Source organism: Malaclemys terrapin, chromosome 1, assembly GCF_027887155.1.
Source record: "Malaclemys terrapin pileata isolate rMalTer1 chromosome 1, rMalTer1.hap1, whole genome shotgun sequence".
NCBI lineage: Eukaryota > Metazoa > Chordata > Testudines > Emydidae > Malaclemys > Malaclemys terrapin.
The window spans coordinates 228,058,047-228,081,518 of NC_071505.1; the positions used below are offsets into that span (position 1 = coordinate 228,058,047).

A 23,472-nucleotide genomic window follows, 5' to 3' on the forward strand; every position below is an offset into this window, starting at 1 on the left:
CATGTTTTGAGGACTTAATTATATAGCCACACACTATGACAGGAATGATAATATATGGCTGGAATTCCAAAGAATGAGCTATAAAACAAGACTACCCTTGTCCAACAGTATGTTGTTTCTGAAAACCTATACTACGAAGGGGAAAGTAGGTCACAAAACCAGACCATCCAGTTAACATAACTTAGTAATATTTTCTCTTATTTAACTGACTGAATATTTTAGAACATTACACACCATCCAGCTATTACCTCCCCTGCCTTAGGGACTGATCTAATCCTGATTGAAATCAGTGGGTTCTTAGATTTCTAGTCCTAAGCAATAAGACTTAAGGTTTTTCAGTGATGGGCTGCCAATATTTTAACAAAGGTCTCACACAAAAATATTCCCCTTAGTTGCAATTACCGTGAAGGTTTATGATGGCAAGGAGGAGGTGTGAGAGCATGGGGAATCTGTTTGTTTCATTAACCATAATAAAAGCAGGGGATACCCCATACATACACATACACTTAAGCATAGTGTAAACTGGTAGCATTCTCCTCTTCTTGCTCCTAACACAATATATAGAAACTGGTTCTGGTCCAAACATCCCCTTCCTGGAGTTTTTCTTTATTGTAAACTTTAACAGCAGTAGCAGCAAAACATAAACCTAAGCCGGATTGTCCTTAGGGTTTTTGCTTGTATAAACCTTCTGTTTTGATACCTAGTTTTTATTGTCTCTGAGAGATGCTGAAAAGCCTCAATACACAAAGGTATTTAGGTTCCTAAATTTTGGGTTTAGGTGCCTAAATCCCTATTTTAGGCTCTACTGCAGTCCACACAACTCCTGCCAAACGCTGTTTTATACTACATTTTATACTTGCAGATATTAATCTTCTAGGTAGGCAACTGGGAAATTAGGGCCAAACTCTACCTTCAGTAATATCCAGACAGCTCCACTAACCCCACTGGCTTCAGTTATGGAAGCCTAATGCTATAGATTTGTACTTAGTATGCTTGCTCTGTCCTAGAAATTGCAGTGATTTTTCTTAAAAGCTTCCATACATACTTTTGTTGTGAACATCTGTACTGATTTTTTCCCTCTGACTTTGACGTTGCACCTATTTAACTATATTCTCACAGTGATTCTTGTTCAGACTTGCAGACTGAACTGTTCCAAAGACTCAGACTGACTTAAACGAACTCAACCACTGACTAATAGTCATATAATGAAAATAAATTAGACTAAAATATTCAAATGGCACCCAGTTTAGATATGCAAATCCACCAATGTGTATTCACTAGTTATGGTTGTTCATGCACAAAGAACCTGAAGTGCAAGCACACTAGGGATTTGTGTACCTAAGTCAGGTGACCAGAAAATGCATACAAACTTTTGCTCATATCCATTATTTGCAAATTTGGCCTTATGTAGAGAATAATATTTTTACCATATGTTTAATTTAGTTGCCCAATTTAATTTACCTTGTGTCCAAAAGATCCACCAACTTTAACTGTACAATTGGCTGCTTGGATAAAAATCAGAGTATCATAATTTCATAGAAATTTGGGTCTTTAAGGAACCTTGAGAAATCATCAAGTTGAGCCTCTGTGCTCAGGCAGGACCAAGTAAACCTAGACCATCCCTGACAGGTGTTTGTGAAACCTGTTCTTAAAAACTTCCAATGATGGGGATTTCACAATCTCCCTTGCAAGCCTATTCCAGAGCTATAGTTAGAAAGGTTTTCCTAATAGCTAACCTAAATCTCCCTTGCTGCAGATGGAGCCCATTACTTCTTGTCCTACCTCCAGTGGACATGGAGAACAACTGATCACTGTCCTCTTTATAACAGCCCTTAATAGATTTGAAGTCTATCAGGTTGTTCTCTCCTCTCCCCCCATCTTCTTTTCTGAAGACTAAACATAGCCAGTTTTTTAAACCTTTATAAACCTTTTATCATTTTTAATGCTCTCCTTTGGATACTCTCCAATTCGTCCACATCTTTCCTAAAGTGGGACACCCTGAGTTCGACACAGTACTCCCGGTGAGGCATCACCAGTGCTGAGTAGAGCAGGACAATTACCTCCCATGTCTTACATATAACACTCCTGTTATAGACCCCAGCATGATAGTAGTCTTTTTCACAACTGCATCACATTATTGACTCATATTCAATTTGTGATCCACTAGAATCCCTAGATTATTTTCAGCAGTACTAACAACTAGCCAATTATTCTGAATTTTGTAGTTGTGCATTTGATTTTTGCTTTCTAAGTGAAATACTTGCAACATGTCTTTATTGCATTTTATCCTGTTGAATTCAGACCAGTTCTCTCATTTGTCAAGGTCATTTTGAATTCTAATCCAGTCCTCCAAAATACTTCAACCTTTCCCAGCTTGGTTCCATCTGCAAGTTTTATAAGCATACTCTCAATTCCATTATCCAAGTCATTAATGAAAATATTGAATAGTACCAAACCCAGAACTAACCCCCGTGGGAAGCCACAGGATACCCCCTTCCCCAGTTTGGGAACAAACTATTGATTACTACTGAGCATGGTCTGTTAACCAGTTTTGCAACCACCTCATAGTAATTTCATCTAGACCACATTTCCATTGCTCATGAGAATGTCATGTGGGACAGTATCAAAAGCCGTATAAAAATCAAGATGTATCATGTATACTTCTTCTCCCCTATTCTCTAGGCCAGTAACCCTGTCAAAGAAGGAAATTAGGTTGGGTTGGCATGATTTGTTCTTGACAAATCCATGTAGGCTATTACTTATAATTCTACGATCCTCTAGCTGCTTACAGGTGGATTGCTCAATAATTTCTTTCAGTATCTTTCTAGGTATCTAAGTTAGGCTGACTGGTCTATAATTCCCTGGGTCCAATTTGTTCCCCTTTTTACAGATAGGTACTATGTTTGCCCTTCTCCAGTCTTCTGGGACCTCACCTGTCCATCATGTGCTCTCAAAGATAATTGCTAACAGCTCCAAGATTGCTTCAGCTAGTTCCTTACAAACCCTGGGAAGAATTTCATCACCCCCTGCCAACTTGAATATATCTAAATTATCTAAATACTCTTTAACCTGTTCTTTCCCTCTTTTGATATGCGTTCCTTCCCCCTTTTTGTTAATATTAATTATATTAAATATCTGGTCACAATTTACCTTTCTAGTGACAACTGAAGCAAAGTAGACATTAAACACCCCAGCCTTCTTGATGTTCTCCATTATTAGCTCTCTTTCTCTAAGTAGTGGGCCTACACTTCCCTTTGTCCTTCTCTTGCTTCTAATTTATTTATAGAACCTCTTCTTATTGCCTTTGATGTCCCTTGCTAAGTGTAACTGATTCTGAATCTTAGCCTTTCTGATTTTGTCCCTACATGCTTGAGCCATTCTTTTGTACTCCTCAGAAATGGTATCCCTGTTTGACTTTTTGTAGGATTCCTTTTTGATTTTCAGCAGAGACATGATTAGTTTCTGCAGACAGCAAACACAGCACATGAAAAAAATATTGCTCGAGTATGCAGGAGTGTAATCAGGAAGGCCAAAGCACAATTAGAGTTGCAGCTAGCAAGGGATGTGAAGGGTAACAAGAAGGGTTTCTCCAGGCACGTTAGCAACAAGAAAGTCAGGGAAAGTGTGGAACCTTTACTGAATGAGGGAAGCAACCTATTGACAGATTATGTGGAAAAAGCTGACCTACTCAATACTTTTTTTGCCTTGGTCTTCAGAGACAAGGTCAGCTCCCAGACTTGTGCACTGGTCAGCACAGTATGGCAAGAAGGTGAGCAGCCCTCAGTGGTGAAATAATAGGTTAAGGACTATTTTGAAAAGCTGGACACACAAAATTCTATGGGGCCAGATGCAATGCATCTGAGGGTGCTGAGGGAGTTGGCTGATGTGATTGCAGAGCCATTGGTCATTGTCTTTGAAAACTCGTGATTGGAGTAGGTCCCAGATGTTTGGAAAAAGGCAAATATAGTGTCCATCTTTAAAAAAGGGAAGAAGGAGAATCCAGGGAACTAAAGACCGGTCAGCCTCACCTCAGTCCCTGGAAAAATTATGGAGCAGGTCCCTAAGGAATCAATTCTGAAGCACTTTGAGGAGAGGAAAGTGATCAGGAACAGTCAGCATGGATTCACCAAGGGCAAGTCATGCCTGACCAACCTGATTGCATTTTATGATGAGATAACTGGTTCTGTGGATATGGGGAAAGCAGTGGATGTGATATATTTTGACTTTAGCAAAGCTTTTGATACAGTCTCCCACAGTATTCTTGCCAGCAAGTTAAAGAAGTATGGATTGGATGACTGGTCTATAAGGTGGATAGAAAGCTGGATAGATCATCAGGCACAATGGGTAGTGATCAACGGCTCGATGTCTAGCTGGCAGCCAGTATCAAGCGGAGTGCCCCTGGGGTTGGTCCTGGGGTTGTTTTTTTCCCCACATCTTCGTTAATGATCTGGATGATGGGATGGATTGCACCCTCAGCAAGTTCGCAGATGACACTAAGCTGGGGGAGAGGTAGATATGCTGGAGGATAGGGATAGGGTCCAGAGAGACCTAGACAAATTGGAGGATTGGGCCAAAAGAAATCTGACGAGGTTCATCAAGGACAAGTGCAGAGTCCAGCACATATGATAGAAAAATCCCATACACCGCTACAGGCTGGGGACTGACTGGCTAAGCAGCAGTTCTGCAGAAAAGGACCTGGGGATTATAGTGGACGAGAAGCTGGATATGAGTCAACAGTGTGCCCTTGTTGCAAGAAGGTTAATGGCATATTGGGCTGCATTAGTAGAAGTGTTGCCAGCAGATCGAGGGAAGTGATTATTCCCCTCTATTTGGCACTGGTTAGGCCACATCTGGAGTACTGTGTCTAGTTTTGGGCCCTCCACTACAGAAAGGATGTGGACAAATTGGAGAGGGTCCAGTGGAGAGCAACGGAAATGATTAGGGGGCTGGAGTAGATGACTTATGAGGAGAGGCTGAGGGAACTGGCCTTATTTAAGCTGCAGAAGAGAAGAGTGAGTGGGGATTTGATAGCAGCCTTCAGCTACCTAAAGGGGGATTCCAAAGATAATGGAGCTAGGCTGTTCTTAGTGGTGGCAGATGACAGAACAAGGAGCAATTGTCTCAAGTTGCAGTGGGGTACGTCTAGGTTGGATATTAGGAAACACTATTTCACTAGAAGGGTGGTGAAGCACTGGAATGGGTTACCTAGGGAGGTGGTGGAAGCTCCATCCTTAGAGGTTTTTAAGGCCTGGCTTGACAAAGCTCTGGCTTGGATGATTTAGTTGGGGTTGGTCCTGCTTTGACCAGGGGATTGAACTAGATGGCCTTCTGAGGTCTCTTCCAACCCTAATCTTCTATGATTCTATGATATACACACAATTACTGGTGAAAACTTCAGTGAAGAACTGAGTTCGTAACTGGAACATTCAGGAATCATCCACATTAGCCACTAATGAAACAAGTTCCATTATCACCGTCAGAAACAACCAGTGCTTAATTTGTAATGAAAGTGGTGCTCAAATAATTAGGTGCTGGGGACCAAACAATTCTTTTACTTTCATAACTGACGTGGTGAGTCCAGAGGCGTCGGGTCTATGAACTGCCAAGCCTAGAGGTGCAAGGACTAAGCCCAGTCATAAATTAAGCATGGATCCTCTCCATAACAAGCTGGCCAGCAGGCCCATTTCAGATCAGTGTGTAGGAGAGGTAAGAGAACCACTTTCCTTACAAACAGTAGGAGTTCTGAATATGATTCTCTGTGTACTGTGTTGAAGTCATAGCTCAAGGAGCTTAACTAATACCAGCCCACAGATGATTGATCAATTTTGAGGGTAGTAGTCTTCATTTTAGGCTAACATGCTAATAAAGAAGAGATTTCTAGAGCTAATGGGTCTACACTACCTTTGCATATACACAGTTTATTGAATCATTCTGGGCACAGATCTACTTTACTCAATTGTTGGTTTTTTTTAGCTGCTTAGCAGTGGCGTAGGTAGGAGTGGAAATGTGGGTGGGCCCCAACTTTTGGGTGGACGGGTAATGACAGACTGTGCTATCCACTGGCCATGCTGGCTGGCTGTGCAGCCTGCCTGGGGTGGGGAGGGCTGATCTCCTCAGATGTGCCTTGACTCTGCAGCGGGGGAAGAGAGGGAGCCGTTGCCTTGTTGCAGGGTATGGGCTGCTGCCCTTCATCTGGGGGCTCGCGTTTCCTACGGCCCCCGTACGGGGTCGGCTCTGGCTGCACTGCGGGGGCATGAACAGGGGCTTGCCTGTGTTGTGAAAGTTGGCCTGGACTCTGTACTGAATTGCCCAGCAAAATGTATCCTCTCCAGAGAGTGCTGCAAAGAGACTGGCCTTGCCACTGCCTTCGGCCGTGCAGGGGATGAGCTGTGAGGAGAGCACTGCTGGCCAATGGGCAGCCCCTGAGCACCTGCTAGCTCAGCTTCTCCCCTGACCCACACCCTCTTCCTAGCACTGGTGCACCCAAATGCAGGGCTTCACCTACCGAGCTGGGCACGTGCATGTGGTGGCTCAGAAAATGGCAAGGCAGAGCTGCTGGAGTGTGGCTTTCTGAAGGGCGGATGTGTAGCTTCATCCTGGATTTTGGGTGCTGTAGTGGTGCTCTGGGTCACTGTGGCAGTTCTACACCTACTCAGATTTGGATGGGCCTGGATGCCAAGTGTGTGGGCCGTGGCCCACCCATGGCTATGGCCCTACTGCTTAAAAATGGCAATGGCAATGTGGCTTTCCAAGTGCCTCTGTGTACTCTGCTGAAAAGCTGTTTTAGACCATTTTACAGCAACACTCCTACAGTCAATGAATCATAGCCATAACTAGGAATTTTTACAGTAACATAGATGTTTAAGAGGAGGCAAATTGCTTCCATTTAGGCTTTCTTTTTGTGGGCTAATTTTATGTGGGGTGGACAGATTTTAAAGTCAACTCAGAATTACTATCACTGTAGTCATTCTAATCACAATGATGTGACCTTTTTTAAAAAAAACAAACAAACGTACACACTTTTTACTTTTGTGCTCCATTCATTTCCAGTGAGTGTAAGCTGGCAGAGTGACTCAGCAGACAGAAAGCAGCATAACGAGCAGGAGCCTATCTCTGTCAGTATAATCAAACTAAGTTACCTTAAGCAAACCAACATAAAAGATTCCCTAACTTTGGGCCTATCTGGGCTAGGAGCCCTATGTTCTCACAAGCATTCTCTTCCTTCTGTGACTCCTTCAGCTGCCTGGGCAGAGGAGGGGGCACTTCAGCAAGGTGAAGGGCAAGTGAAGCTAGAGTTAACCCTTTGTATATTGAGAACCAAACCCGTTCACTGTCATAGTAATAATTTTTACACCATAATTATTTTGAACTTTATAGAGGTGTCTTACGCATGGGTCCTAGTTATTCCTTTCCATCTCTAGATTTAGACCTTGAGCCTGCATTTGGATCCATATGGGCAGATGCATCTCCCCAGGCAAAGCCTTCAGGGACCATACTCTCCAATGGGACTCTGTGCAGGCATAAAGGTCTGCCTGAATGGCTCAGGTTACAGGACTGGTGTCTACAAGAAACAAACATCTCCGTTATTTAAAGTGTGTGTAATTGTTTTAAAAATTAAATATAAACAGAGAGATAAAATCAAAATGATATGCTTTAAGCTATGGTAGATAACTCTAGTCACTCTGAGTTAATGCATTAAAATATTTGGATTTGGATTTAAAAAAAAAATAAAAACGCTAACTTGAGACCACTTATGCCAAGACTGGGTTAAGATCTTACAGATAAGCAGAAAAAGGCAATTGATAGTCTTTATGAGGGAGATCAAATTTTGTTATTCCTCCCAAGGGAAAAGCAGCAAAGCTAGCAAACATTTAAAAAAGGATTTCCTGAGCATATCTTGTGGCTGGAATATTTTGTTCCTGCCTTTGAAGCTAATAGTTACACAAACATAAAATGCTATCAAACTGGCAAAGCTCCAGGAAGAAAGAGGATTGAGTGACTTGTGGTGAGGATGGAGACAGACTAAAACGTGAAGGAAAATATTGGTTAAGCTGCTTCTTTCAAAGGACAGATAAGGACTTTTTAAAAATGCTTTACCTCTGAAACGAACTTCTAGAAATAGTTATACCATGAGGGAAATATGTATTTAGGTCCTTATCAAGCAAAAATTTAGATACTGCATAATTTTATTAACGTGAGTTATTCTATTCACTTAAATAACACTACTCATATAAGCGAAGTTATGCATGTACATAAGGGATTGCTGGATTGCAGTCTTAGAGGGACAGTTTTAGAAGAATGTCAATGTGATTTTTTTGATGTAAAGCTACTATGGTTTATATTACCTGGTGAAACTATTGTAACTAAACTGTGTTGTGCTCCCCCCCAATATTGCAGATTATTATCAAAATTCATTCACGTAGAACTGTAAAATTAGTGTGCCCTGGAAATATTAATTAAGATCTGTTCTTTGTCGTTGAGAGCAGAGCACTGATACACCTATTAAAAATGTATCAGTTTGAACTACTGTACTTTTGCTAGTGTTTTGGATGAAAAAAATTACTTACAATAAAAAAATAACTAAAAACTACCAAGTAAGAGAGCTGGACAGGACAGGAGAGATGACAGCCACATCCTGTGTCTGTGTGGTATGCTTTGTATCAAGCCTTAAGATAAGAAACTGCCAACAACAAGCATTTTTATGGCATATGATTTTAATGAGGGTGTGAAGAAATAGTAGTTGCTAGTAGGGATTGCCACCATAATTTACCTTGAAAGAATCACTAACCAACTGGATATGCCAGATAACCGTATTGGTATATTACTACTGAAGCAGTTCTGGTCTTTGAGCAAATACTACTTTATCCTATCTGTGGTTGAAGAAAACAGAAGAGTGAGACAAGAACTAACATGTTTTAAATATAGTCTATGCATCAAAGAAATCTACATTAAAACATATACATTATTTTGGGCTGTGGCATAGCTAGGATAGATTTGAGTAATATTGCTCTTCAGCTAATACCAAGCCAAACTTATACCACAACTTCAAGTAAGTTCAGCACTGTCGCAAAGAGATCATTTTGATCCAGCAGTAAGTACAATTTCAGCGATAGCTCTTTTAACGGTGTACAAAGCGAGAGCTTTTCTTTATATTCTCTGGATAAAGTTCTATGGTGCAACTTCAGTTTTGGCCTTTTGATGTCATAAAGGTAAGGAATAGCCTATCTGTGTGTAGTCATTTATATCTGTCCAAAGTGGGCATATAACGCTACCAAATCAGAATGCACAATGGTGGCATTTTACACTCAGGCTATGTTTACACTTAAAATGCTACAGCAGCACAGATGGCTAGGGAGGGGTTCTCTCATCGCTGTAGGTAATCACCTTCCTGACAGGTTGTAGCTAGGTCAATAAAAGAATTCTTCCATCGACCTAGCACTGTCTACAGTGGTTAGATCAGCCTAGCTACGTCTCTCAGGTGTGTGGATTTTTCATACCCCAGAGAGATGTAGCTACGCTGATGTAAATTTTCAGTGTGGACCTGTCCTCACTCTCTGCTGGAGCAAATTACTACACAAGGAGCATAGCAGCAGAGAATCAAGGCTTATGTCTTCTCTATTTTATGCTACTGAAGCTACATCTACACTACCAACACTACAGCTACAGCTGCACTGCTGTAGTGTAGACACTTACTATAGCAATAAGGATTTTTTCCCCAATACAGTAGTAAAGTAAATCCATCCTCTTGAAAGGCATCAGCTAAGCTGATGGATGCATTCTTCTGTCAACCTAGAAGCGTCTATACTAGGCTTTAGGTCAGTTTAACTATGTCTCGCAGGGGTGTGAATATTTCTTACCCCTGACCAGTATAGCTAGGTCGACATGACTTTTAGGTGTAGACCAGGCCTGAGAAAATGGGCTCTATAAAAAAATGCTACTGTTGTGCTGGAGGGTACTAGTGGCTGCCAGCAAGTGTGTCTTTGATCAATGGGCAATTACACACCTCACTGAATCTGATGGGTATGCTAGCCATCTTTCATTCACGCCTAATGGATGAAGTAATTAAACACTTTTATGGAGTAAGATAGCTGAAACAATAGAAGCCATCAGCCCAGCACTGCATGGGAAGACATGAACAAGAACTAACTCAGGGAAAATAAGAGGGGTTTCCCTGGCACTGACTGCAAACACACAGGCTAAGGCACTGATTGGTGGAACTGTGTGTGTGTGTGTGCCCAATGTGGACAGGACCAGAAATCCAGCAGAAAGCCTGAGAAGCACTGTAGCATGGCCTGGAGAAGGCACAGAAACAGAGCTCCTTGAAGCACAGGACTGGCTGGGAAGCAGGCTTGGATTTCTGAACAAGGAAATTGCCTCCTGTTTGTTCCTACTGTGTTCAGAGAAAGGACTTTGTGTACATTTTTTGTAAATAAACAAGATTATTTACCAATGAAATACTTGACTCTATCATCGGTTTCTCCTCCTAACAGAAACAGTCTGGCAAGGCCTTGAATACTAGCTAACTGTTTGGGCTGGGGCAACACCACCAAGCAAAAAGGAAGTGGAGGTTGCAACAATAAATACTGAAAGAAATTCAACCACAGACTCTTCACTTACCCTGGATGTATGTTTTCAGCATGATGACTTGAGTCCTGATTAACATTACAATGAATTGTGCACATCTTTTTCTGCATTTTACTTAGCACGGCACAAATGGGACAGAGAGCTGATTCTAAACTTCTTTCTTCCCAACCCAGACATAAGGGGCACCCTGAAGAGATTTAGAATCGGCTTTGCCAGCTTCACAAACCTTGGGGTTTCCCCTCCTGGGGTGGAATCCCTGGCTGTCTAGGTAGGGCAGCTCTCTGAGGTGGTGGAGCTGGAGTACACTGAGCTCTGGTGATGTTAAGTTCAACAACAATCATAATAGTCATTAACTCAGGCCCTGCCTCACCCCTTGCTGGTGGCATGGGGTGAGGCATAAAGAAGGACTGCCCTTAGAGTGCACGTAGTCACTAGTGCCTACCCCCAGCCTTCACTTTGACTAATTTATCCTTTGCAAGCATTTTACTGTTTTCCTTCTTTGGCATTATACCTCCACTGACACATACATTGTTTGAAAAGTCAAGACAGCTGGGTCAATGTATGCAGTCTAACATCAGAGGAGATGGTGGCAATGTGTTACTCTGAGGATATTTTTCTCTCTGGAGCTTCATAGCTCCCAACCCAGGCAGGTTCATTGGTATGTTTTGTTTTGTTTTGTTTTTTGCTTTTGGAGAGAAAGATATTGCATTCAATGCCTGGAATCAACTCATGAGAAATATGGATCAGAAGTTAGTGTGTGCCCCTCCCCCACCCCCACAAGATTCAGTTAACTTGAGACTTCCCTAGAAAAGATAGTAGGAAGTAATCTGTCATTGTTAACAAAGGCTAGGTCTACACTACCCGCCTGAATCAGCGGGTAGAAATCGATCTCTTGGGGATCGAATTATCGCGTCTCGTCGGGACGCGACAATCGATCCCCGAATCGACGCGCTTACTCCACCAGCGGAGGTGGGAGTAAGCGCCGTCGATGGGGGAGCCGCGGAGGTCGATTTTGCCGCCGTCCTCACAGCGGGGTAAGTCGGCTCCGATACGTCGAATTCAGCTACGCTATTCGCGTAGCTGAATTTGCGTATCTTAAATCGACCCCCCCCCCATAGTGAAGACCTGCCCAAAGAAGATCAAATTAACCTGGAATTAAATAATTTCAAAGTATTACCTATTACAGAACCTGATCCAAACTTGAACAATGTCAATGGAAAGGCTTCTACTGACCACACTCAGCTTTGGATCAGATGTCATAAACTAGTGCGCAATCATGTCACAGGCTGGAGACCCTGAAAAATAAGTCTTGGTCTGCCAGTCTCCAAGTAATAGACTTAAGCGAGAGTGCAGAGAGAGGCAATCCTCTTCTCACTTTACCAAAACTGTTAAAAGAATTGTTGGATGAGGAATTCAGTCCCATATTGTCTATACAAAAGATATCTCAATTGTCTATCGCTCCGACCATCTTGAGACAAGATGGCATGGAGAGGCAAGAGATGTCTGTTAGCTGCTTTTAATGTTTATTTTTTTCTTGAAAATAGTTATACTTTTGTTTCCATCAGGATGGATGGGTATTAGCTTTCCCTGGTGCGGTTCAGTAGAAAATCCCATAGGCTGAGATTTAAATATTACACAAGGACCCTTCATACCTACGTAGATCCCCACTGATGACTACTTGTTTTCTACATGGCACAGAGGCCCTCCCATCCCAGAATTGGCACCTCAGAGAGGAGTTTGATAAAACAGAAGTGTAATTTGCTTTTATTATTGTTATTTTACTCCAGTGAAACTATTTATTCGTGGAACCATGTAACATTTTCTCAAATTACAAAGAGGTCTGTTATTTTGTACTATCAAATTGCTCGTGCAATTACCATCAGGTGCCTGAAGATCCTGTTGGCTTTGAGTCTACAAAACCTTCCTGACCTTCAAATTAGCCAAGATGGAAACACAGTGTATTGGATAACAATAAATGCTCTCCCCCTACCCCCATATACATGCCATGGAATTAATTTAATGTTTTCTTAATGTAAGGAGGTTTTATGGGTCACCCCTGCAGGCAGCTAATCATTAACAGGAGCCCTCACCCAGTGTCCTTCTGCTTTGGCCGCAGGGGGTTTCAACCATTGGTGCTGACTTTCTAATATGCTGGGGAGTGCTCCCCTACTCCACCCATTCCCCCAAGGCTCCACACTGCCTATTCCTGACCCACCTCTTCCTGCCCTGTTCCGCCCCCTCCCCCTGAACACACCCCACCCTCACACCTTACCCTCCCCCACCCCAGCACCTCCTGCACGCTGTGGAACAACTGATCTGTGGTGGGGGGAGGCACTGATCGATGGGCCGCCGGTGGGTGGGAGGTGCTGGGGGGTGAGGGAGGCACTGATAGGTGGGCTGCCAGTGGGTGCTCAGCACCCACCTTTTTTTTTTCCTCTGGGTGCTCCAGCCCTGGAGCACACAAGGAGTCAGCACCTATGGTTTCAACCATCTGTGTTCCTAACTGCTAACTGATGGTGTCTCCACCTGGCTGATTACCACAGTCAGGAACCCTCCCCTACCTCCATATGTGGTTTTGACGGTCACTGACCAGGTACTTATCCCTATAACTAGACTGATAGCTCACACATATACTCTTCTGACACCTCCATAATGGATGAAGGTACACTTTATTTACAAGTTGAAATATAGAGGAAGCATATAAAGGGAAGGGGAAGATGGATTTGGATTAGGTACATCAGAAACACACCATTCAATCTGCAAGTAACACTACTCCCAGGGTGGATTTTCCTGGATTCACAAGCTCAGTTTATTCCACACACGTGGGCTCCATAATGTGGAGGAACCAACTACCTTGATGAGGTGTTGCATGCCTGAAGCTGCTTGAGTGCGGTAAGGTGGTGAGGGCACCGTTTGCCCAGGCTGCTAACCTTGCTGAGGTAGCAGTAGGTGTTACTCGCAGTGGAAAAAGTCCCCACGATATAAGGGACCTCCTTAAGAACATAAGAATGGCCCTACTGGGTCAGACCAAAGGTCCATCTAGCCCAGTATCCTGTCTTCCAACAGTGGCCAGTGCCAGGTGCCCCAGAGGGAATGAACAGAATAGGTACTCATCAAGTGAACCATCCCCTGTCGCTCATTCCCAGCTTCTGGCAAACAGAGGCTAGGGACACCATTCCTGCCCATCCTGGCTCATAGCCATCGATGGACCTATCCTCCATGAATTTATCTAGTTCTTTTTTGAACCCTATTATGGTCTTGGCCTTCGTTGGTGTTTCTAAGTCCTGTGCTTTCTCCCAGCGTAGTTTGGCAAATCCCTTTTAGGGCAAAATAGACAACTCCCACAGGCAGGGAGACAGTCAGGAGATCATCCCCATTCCTTCAGGCAGAACTGTCCTCCTCTCAGCCCCCCACCAGTTGGTTTAGTCAGCCTTCCATCCCCATTGGGTTCACCCAATCACAAGGCTCAATGTGCTCTCCCCACCTTTATTGGTGAAGTGAGCACACTTCAGTCTTCCAAATCTCTCATTTACCAGGTAACAAGTGTGGTTCCCTTTTAGATCAGGCTCATTTACTGAGGTTTCAGTTCTGCTGTTGCATTAATGGATGTTTCATTGACCATCTATTGTCTTTGCATGATGTCTCTTTCTATGTGATTTCTTAGACTAGTGATATTGTTGGCCGAGAGTAAAGCACTCTTAAAATCAACTGTCTTTTAAAAATGATAAATAAAACCAACCAACAACAAAAATAAGTAAAGTGTCAGCCAGTGTGTTGGTTTCTTAACCATATTGGGGCCCGATCCTCAGGTCTGATAGGGCTGCCTTGTGCCTCTCAGCGGGTGGTAGAAAAGCCCATGAAGTTATATGTGTCATGGGAATCCCCATATAACATATTGTACAGCTTGCGTGGGAATGTAGCCGGGACCATGGCCAACAAGCTGCTGTGCTCCAGCAATCTTTGGGAGCCCGAGCAGCCAGGTGCAATTCAGACCAGCCCTGAGGCTGTATGAAGGGTGAGCTGTCCTGCAGCTATCCACAGCTTCAGGGTTAAGGGCATAAAAGCACATTGGCCATCCTTCCTAGGTCCTTCACCAAACACAACTTGGCTGGATCTGAGGAGTGTCCCCTTGGAACTTTCATCACAGCAAGATAAATATGCTGATAATAAAATTCAGTAGATGCTGTCCTACACTTAAAATAGGCAGCCTTGGTTTTCTAAGGTGCCATTTAAGGAAAGCACCCTGATCATTAGGTACAAGCTACCAAAAGAACAGCAAAGTACAGCTACTAATTTGGTACACAGGTGAAGCAAGTAGGTGTTTCTATACTGTGCAAATGAGACTAATGTTAGATCTTGAGCTCCTACATTGTATGTCCAGTGGAAGTGAGGTGTTTCTCTCCAGACTTTTTCTTTTCCCCAGAAACAGACCTGCTAAATAGAATGGGATAGTTGGGGCTAGAGCAGGGAGCAGCCACAGAACTCCATGCCTTCCAATTTTTATTTATAAAACACGCTATACACACCAATTCAATGCTCTGTGTGCCTATCCCATAAATTAAAATACACCATGTAATACAGAGGATATTCATGCATGTGGAAATTAGCTTGCAGATGCCAGTACTACATAAACAGATGACTCCCAGCATAAGATAATACTTGAAAACAAGAAAGTCCGCATGCCAATCTTAGAGAGACTGTGGCTCATCACTGTTCATATTGCTAGCTTTGTAATACTACTCCCTGATATTTCCTCTTCCCCAGCTGTGATAAGTTCCCCCCCCCACCCCCCCGCACATCCCTTCACTTTAATAGAGCATCATTCCAGTCACTAAAGATAAGGCTGTGTTGCCATCTATCATCGCACAGTTTTCTAGGGATTATAACTAGGCTTGGAAAGATTTATTATTTTTTGGTAACTGTTGGTTAACCAGTGATTTCAAACACACCCATTAACACTTATTGTTCATCAAAACATAACAAGAATCAAAGTTTGCAAAGGTGCTGTGCACCGGCAGATGCAGGTTGCTCTATATTGCTGTTAGCTCTGATATAACTTATTTCTGAATGTAGCAAATATTGAAGAAATAACAATCAGATTCCTCCTCCCCCCGATGGGCAAAACATTTTCAGCTGTGTGTTAATATTAGGAATGAATATGTAATGTGAATCTGATACTTTTAGGAACAGAGAGCTCTTGAGGTCAATAAAGCAGCAACAACATTAAAGCACAGCCATCTTGAAAACACAGCATCTGCTTTTACAATATAAGCCTCAAAATATCAATGAGCAAATATGCTATTAAAAATGTCTATGTGTTCAAATGTATTTATCTGACAAATGTTCTCTTTGTAACATTTCCCTGTAAGTATACATTTCCCTGTAAGTTTTCATCATAAACCTACTGTTTAAAAGCAACATTCTAAGTCAAAGCCCCAAGTTTTAAATAATTTGAGGGAAGAAAAGAAAGATCTCCAGTTTAGGTTGTCAGCTCTAACTTCAACTCATGCATCCTTCTCTCAACTCCTCCATTTTTTTCCTTCTGTGTGTAAGTGTGTGTCCAAAGAGTTATGTATTTCTTTAGATATATAAAACTACAAGAACCCACCTGAACACTCTGGGTCAATCTGACAAATACTTTAAAAAAAAGTACAATAATAAAAAAAAAGAAACAGCAACTCTTTGTATTGTTACTAAATAACCAAGCAGTGCTAACATTACACAAGTTTTACTGCTTTTCTAACTCTGTCTCACCCCAGAAACTAAGTCCCAGGTATAAGATCACTTACCTTTAACATGGACCAGAAGAAAACCAAGGCTCAAAACAAGAGTCATTCTCAGCCTCATCATGGTCTTATTTACAGTTCACCTGCTGCTTCTCCAAACACTAACAGCAGCAAATGTCGTAACTACAGTGCCACAGATTTTTCCTCTGGAGATTTTTTAAATTGGCCAGATCAGATAAGTCTATTTGCACTATTACTCTCAAAGATGGATGGCTCAGTGGAGAGAGAAGTCCTTACCAACCCACCCACTTCCAAAGCCTCCAGTCCCAATAGCAGAGCTGTTAATAATATTATTCATTATACATATAGGTCATATACCTACATGATACATCCTCCCTGCCAAGAAACCTATCAACTCAGGCCCGCAACTAATGAGAAGGGAAGGCAACCAACCAATGAGGAGATAGGAACATGAGAACCAATATTCTCCCAACCCACCTCCTTCCCCAGAGCCAAGACACCCTGTTTTTCAACCTTGCCTTCATGAGACACCAGCAGAGTCGGGTGTGGTGCTGCTGCAACTGGACTAACTCACCGTAGGAGAGAAACTTCCTGTACAGCATACCCAGCAAACTATACTATTCTTTTCATGGGCATGAGCTATTTCCATGTTCACTTTTTGGATGCTAAGCAGTAACTAGTGACATCTTGTCAGATTTCTAACCTGTGACTCAATAGCTAGAGGAGAGACAATGCAAAACAAGCACCCGAATTGCACAGACTACATGTAATAGCTGTCACAACTTGCCTTTGCGTCATCTGCTGGGAGCTTTAGCACTTGCAAGATAAACTCTCTCTGCTTCAGATGTTTTAATTCAGTTCAGAAGAACAGTGGAACCTTGTTCATTACACTGCTGCCTGGCAGAGCCATTGCAAATGACTGAAATTCTGTGAATTACTGAGTGCAGCTGGTTAAAAAAAAGAGCAAACGTTTATTCTGAAAAAAATCTGATTGACTCTGCTGGTGAGTAAGCAAACAAACGTAACAGGAAAGCAAGAGCACAGGGACCAGTTTGGAGCTTGACATAAGAGGACTGCCTGAGGCCTGAATCCTGATGGGATAACAGGAGTGTGTCTCTATCAACCCCTGAACTTGCATCCCCAGACTAGACAGAGTGCAAGGTGCAAGTAGTGGAGTATCACAAGAAAATCCCAACATTTAAAGAGCTATTTTTGTGCAGAGGATGGGAGGTTGCAGCGTGAGAAGGAGTCTGTCTGCCAGTGAAGAAATGGCTCCCATAAATAAAAGGCCGTTACCTTTTCCGTAACTGGTGTTCTTCAAGATGTGTTGCTAATGTTTATTCCAGAATAGGTGTGCGTGCTTCCACGTGCACCAGTGCCGGAAGTTTTCCCCCTAGCAGTAGCCGTAGGGGAGCGCCCCTAGTGACCCCTGGAGTGGCACGGTATAAGGGACGCTGCATGCTTCTTCCACCTTCAGTTCCTTCTTGACCGACAACTCCGACAGTGGGAAAGGAGGGCAGGATGTGGAATGGACATGAGCAACACATCTCCAAGAACACCAGTTACGGAAAAGGTAACTGTCTTTTCTTCTTCGAGTGATTGCTCATGTGCATTCCACACTAGGTGATTCCAAGCTATATCTGTTGAAGGTAGGTAGAAGTTCACAGACACTCGGGATGGAGCACTGCCCTGCCGAACCCGGCATCCTCCCTGGTCTGGGAGACGATCGCATAATGCGAGGTGAACGAGTGGACCGATGACCATGTAGCAGCCCTACAAACGTCTTGAATAGGGATGTGAGCCAGCAAGGCGGCCAACAAGGCTTGTGCTCTTCTCGAGTGCACTCTCACAATCGGTGGCGGGGGAACTCCCGCCAGTCGTAACATGTATGGATACATGAAGTGATCCAGCAGCAGAGTTGCTGAGTGGAGATCGGTCAATCCTTCATTCATTCGGCCGTGGCGATGAGCAGCTGTGAAGACTTCCTGAATGGTTTTGTTCATTCCAGGTAAAAAGCCGGAGTAAAAAGCCAGGTAAAAAAGCCCATCTCACATCCAGCATGTGAAGACAGCGCTCCTCACTAGACACGTGGGGCTTGGGACAAAGCACCGGAAGGAAAATGTCCTGGCTCATATGATAGGCGGAGACCACCTTAGGGGGGAACGAAGGGTGTGGGCAGAGCTGGACCTTATCTTTATGAAATACCTTGTACGGGGACTCGGAGGTCAGGGCCTGGAGATCGAGACCCTCCTAGCAGACGTGATTGCCACAAGAAAGGCTACTTTCCACAAAAGGTGGGACCAAAAGCATGTGGCATGCGGCTCAAATGAAGGCCCTGTCAGCTTGGCCAGAACCAAGTTCAGGTCCAACTCTGGAACTGGGGGCCTAACGTAAGGAAAGAGGCGATCCAATTAAGGAATTGACCGGTCATGGTGTGAGAAAATACTGTGTTGGCCTGGACTAGCGGGTGGAAGGACGATATGGCTGCCAGATGCACTTTGATGGACGAGGGCGCTAGGCCTTGGGCTCTGAGATGAAGGAGGTAATCCGGTATAAGATGGAGTGGGGCAGCCACTGGTGAGACACAGCGATCAGCGGCCTACCAAGAGAACCTTGACCATTTCGCCAGGTAGGCCTGATGCGTGGAGGGGCACGTCCTCTGGGCACGTCCTCTCCTCTTGGCCTAGCCATAGAGCAATCACTGTGAGGTGGAGGGCTGCAAGGTTGGGGTGCAGGAGGCGACCCTGGTCCTGAGAGAGAAGGTCTGGGCGGGTTGACAGCAGCCACGGGGGTGGGGGCAATGGACAGGCTCGTAAGAGTCCCATACCAGTGCTGCCTGGGCCATGCTAGGGTGATCATGAGGACATGAGCCTTGTCTGCCTTGACTTTTTCCAGGACCTTGCTGATCAGCAGAACTGGAGGAAAGGCATAGAGAAGCTGACCTGACCAGGACATAAGGAAGGCGTCGGAAATCGCGCCCTTGCCCAGGCCCCTCCTGGAGCAGAACCGAGGGCACAGGCGGTTCTGCTTGGTCACGAAGCGGTGCACTTGGAGAGTGCCCCACGTTCGGAAGATCATGTGAGCCACCTCCGGGTGCAGCGAACACTCATGCTGGGAGGAGAAGTCCCAGCTCAGGCGATCCGCTCGAGAGTTCCAGATGCCCAGTAAGTGATGGGCTTCCAAGGTGATATTGTGAGTGATGCAGAAGTCCCAGAGCCGGAGGGCTTCCTGGCAGAGGGCTGAGGAGCTGGCCCCGCCTTGCCTGTTGATGTAGAACATCGAGGCCGTGTTGTCCATGAGAACTCTGACTACCCTACCCGTAAGGCACAAGTGAAAGGCCACGCAGGCCAGACAGATCGCCCAGAGTTCTTTGAAAGGACACCAAAGATGGAGTCCGAAGGCTCCTCCACCTCTTCAGCCTATAGACTGAGGCTTGAAGCCACCCTTTTCAAGAGTTCTTGCTGGGCTTTTGTGTCTTCTGGGGAACAGGAGGAGGAGGCTCCGTGATGGCCTCATGAGGGGAGGTTCCCACTGGTGCTGCAGATCCCAGCGCTTGGTCCCCTTCTGAGCACAGGGTTGGGGAAGAGCATTCCGCTGACCCCTTCCTGGGGGTGTTGAGAGAGGGAGGTGAACGGTCTGTCCGAGGCCTCGGCCACTGAGTGAGCCACCACCTTTGGTACCAGGCGTTGGCCAAGGAGCCTGGTGCCACTGCATTTGCTGTGGCACCGTCTGGGCGGGCTGCCACGTTGGACTCACCTGGTCCACTGACTGTCAGCTCCGAGGGGAGGCTGGGCTGGCATATGAGCGACTGACGAGTAGTGTTGTCGTGAGCGGTTCCGGGCTCGAGACCTTGAGTCCAGTGTAAAAGAGCGGGATGTACAAGTAACCACATGTAACAGCTGCTCCATGAACGGCTCCGTCGGGCAGATCCACGATGGCCGGTTGCCGGCGATCTGTGCCTGGGGCTGCGCGAGCGGTGCCATGCCTGGGACTTTGACCAGGATGAAGAGTGTGAGCAGTGTTGACGTCAGTACTGTGAGGGGCTACGGTGGCTTCTCAGAGTCCGCGATCTCCGGTACTGTCGGCTCCAGTCCCGGTGGGGCATGCTCTGACCTTGAGGCCTGAGCTCCCTCGATGTGGAATGGTCTCTCGATTCCCTGCTGCTCGGCACCCAGCCAGACAATCGGGTGGGGGTCGACCGGGACCAATGCGGGCTGCGAGAGGCGTGGTCACTCTGCGGAGAACAGTGTCAGGAACCTTCCCTCGACCATGAGTGGTACCACCTGGGTGGCAACTGTGGCAGTCCAAGTGCTGGCTTGCCTCTGGACTGGGGAGCCGCTGCAATCGGTGCAGCTGATACTGGGAGAGACATTATGTCTTGAGCCACCTGCAGGGCCTCTGGTGTGGAAGGCACCCGTATGTGGCCATTGGCGTCCAGGGAGGTCGGCTCAGAGTGGGCTGGGCTACTCCGCTCTACCTGAGTCAGAGATCGTGAGGCTGAGGGGGATCGAGAGCTGCACAGCACGGGTCTAGTCTCACCCCCAGCCTTGCCTTGGTGCCTTGACAGAGAAGACTGCTTCTTCATCTTCTTAGAGTGCCCTGTGGATGGTGAGTGGTGCTGGCTGGTGGAAGGCACCATTGGGTTGCCTTGCACCGTTACTACGGTGCTCGGTGCTGACTCCATCAATATGGCTTGGAGCCGTATGTCCTGCTCCTTCTTAGTCCAAGGCTTAAATGATCTGCAAATTTTGCAGTGGTCGCTGACTTGGGTTTCCCCTAGACAGCGTAAGCAGCTAGCGTGCAGGTCATAGCCATAGGCCATTATAGGCTTATAGGTGCGGTTTATAGGCTAGTGTGCGGGTTATAGGCATAGGCCATTTACAAGTGTTGCACAACTTAAAGCCTGGGACGCGGGGCATGCCCCAACCCGGGCGCGGTTCTTCTACTCCAGTGTTTCTCAAACTGGGGTTGCTGCTTGTGTAGGGAAAGCCCCTGGTGGGCCGGACTGGTTTGTTTACCTGCCCCGTCTGCAGGTCTGGCCAATCGCGGCTCCCACTGGCAGCGGTTCGCCGCTCCGGGCCAATGGGAGCTGCTGGAAGCGGCAGCCAGCACATCCCTCGGCCCGCGCCGCTTCCAGCAGCCCCCATTGGCCCGGAGCAGCGAACCGCGGCCAGTAGGAGCCGCGATCGGCCAGACCTGCGGACGGGACAGGTAAACAAACCGGCCCGGCCCTCCGGGGGCTTTCCCTACACAAGCGGCAACCCCAGTTTGAGAAACACTGTTCTACTCTATCTATATAAATAACTTTTTTTTTTTTTTTTAAACTACAGGTACTAACTATCTACGAACTAAACGACAGTCGAAACAGGGAAAGCTACAGCAGAAGGCTGGAGCACAGCAGTTCCAAAGCATCTTCACTGGCGGCAAGAAGGAACTGAGGGTGGAGGGAGCATGCAGCGCCCCTTATACTGCGCCATGGCGGTGCCACTCCAGGGGTCACTAGGAGCACTCCCCTACGGGTACTGCTAGGGGAAAAACTTCCGGCAGTGGTGCATGTGGTGAGCATGCACACCTATTATGGAATGCACATGAGCTATCACTCAAAGAACTGCAAATTAAGCCAAAATTAAAAGCAAAAACAAAAAAAATTGTCTCTTGAGTCTGGGAATGACTTTGTGGCACCTGGGCACTAAGGACTGGCTGAGGAGAAATAAGTTGCTGATTTGGAGGACAGAGTCACTGTGCTGGAAACTGCAGTAGGAGGAACCAGAGGCAGAGGGGACAGTAGCAGTGCTGCAGGATTCAGAGTAGCAGCCGTGTTAGTCTGTATTCGCAAAAAGAACAGGAGTACTTGTGCCACCTTAGAGACTAAGAAAGAGAAAAATGGAAAATGAGAGAATAGAAGCAACATCATAACCCAGAGGTGTCTGAAAATACTGAAAGAGGAGACAGTTTGGTGCATGCAAACCTTGCTTAACAATTTGTTAAGATTGAGGTCTGTGGAAAAGGGGAAACCAGGTAGGACCACACCGGTTACTAACAAGTTCACAGGTGGAATCCTGACCCCTTTGAAGTCAACAGTAGTTTTGCCATTGACTTCAACAGGGTCAAGTTTTCACTCCAAAGATTTAATCCTGAACCTTCATGACTGTTGCCAAAAATATTAGATCAAGGAAAGGGCTACAGATCAGTCAGAACTTGCACTCCAATACCACAAATTTCAATTATTTTAGACCTCTCTGCTCTAACTTTAAAAAAGAGGGAAAGAGAGGGATGAGGTTACATTTAGAAGAGCAGAAATTCACTAGACAGGGATTTCCATTAAATTCACATTCAACTTTCAGATTCATGGAGACACACGATCCATTTAGCCTTTGTTGTTGTTCAAACACCTTTCCAATATTATTGTATATTTGTTCTATTAATATTTGCAGCCAAGTTTGGTGATTTTAATAGTTAATATACTCAGAGGGACATCCAGAACTGCAGCTATGTCTGGAAGGATACTAGGGTGAGTTTCAATGAGTCTGTCAAAGTCTTTTTTATTATTATGCCACTTCAGTTACTCACAGGAGCATAGGGTTCCTAAAAAAATGAGAGTCAGGGCAGCATTAGCAGTCATCAAAAATCTCCTGGAATGTTTTGCAAAAGTACAGATAGTTAATGCTTCCTGCTCCAGTTTCAATTCGATCTTAACTTCCTGTCCTCACATATCCTGGGGTGTTGTGGTGGTGCACAAATGGCTCCATTTCAGAACTGCTTGAGCACTCAACAACCCATTGAAATCAAGGGGCGAGGGGCAGTTCAAGTACATGCACGGAGGAAGCCTGCACCTTTGAAAAATCAGGCTACTGCAGTTCCTGTGATCACGTTCCACTCATGAGAGGGTTAAACTGAAATAGTAAATGAAGATCCCATTAGAATGAAAAGAGGAATCTGTACATAGTAAGACATTTAGTACATTGCTGTGATCTGAGAATGGGAAGAACGAAAGCTTTGGAAACTGAATAAGTAACAAATAGCAAGTTGAATTTAAATAATGTAAATTGATATTGAAACTGTTTTTGCTATGAAGGAAGACACGAAAATTGTTGTCATCACTACTTTGGCTAAGGCAGCTAAATATATTCATTCTTGTCAG

General features: G+C 45.0%; 1 protein-coding gene across 1 annotated transcript in view; it reads right to left on the reverse strand.

Moving 5' to 3' along the window:
- XG (Xg glycoprotein (Xg blood group)) overlaps nt 1-16,594 on the reverse strand; it is a 29,526-nt gene extending 12,932 nt beyond the window's left edge. The window contains exon 1 of the mRNA XM_054008473.1: nt 16,374-16,594. Coding sequence (XP_053864448.1) covers nt 16,374-16,434 — 61 coding nt within the window. The 5' untranslated portion in view covers nt 16,435-16,594. The remainder of the gene's footprint in view (nt 1-16,373) is intronic.
- Between the last annotated feature and the right edge of the window lie 6,878 nt (nt 16,595-23,472).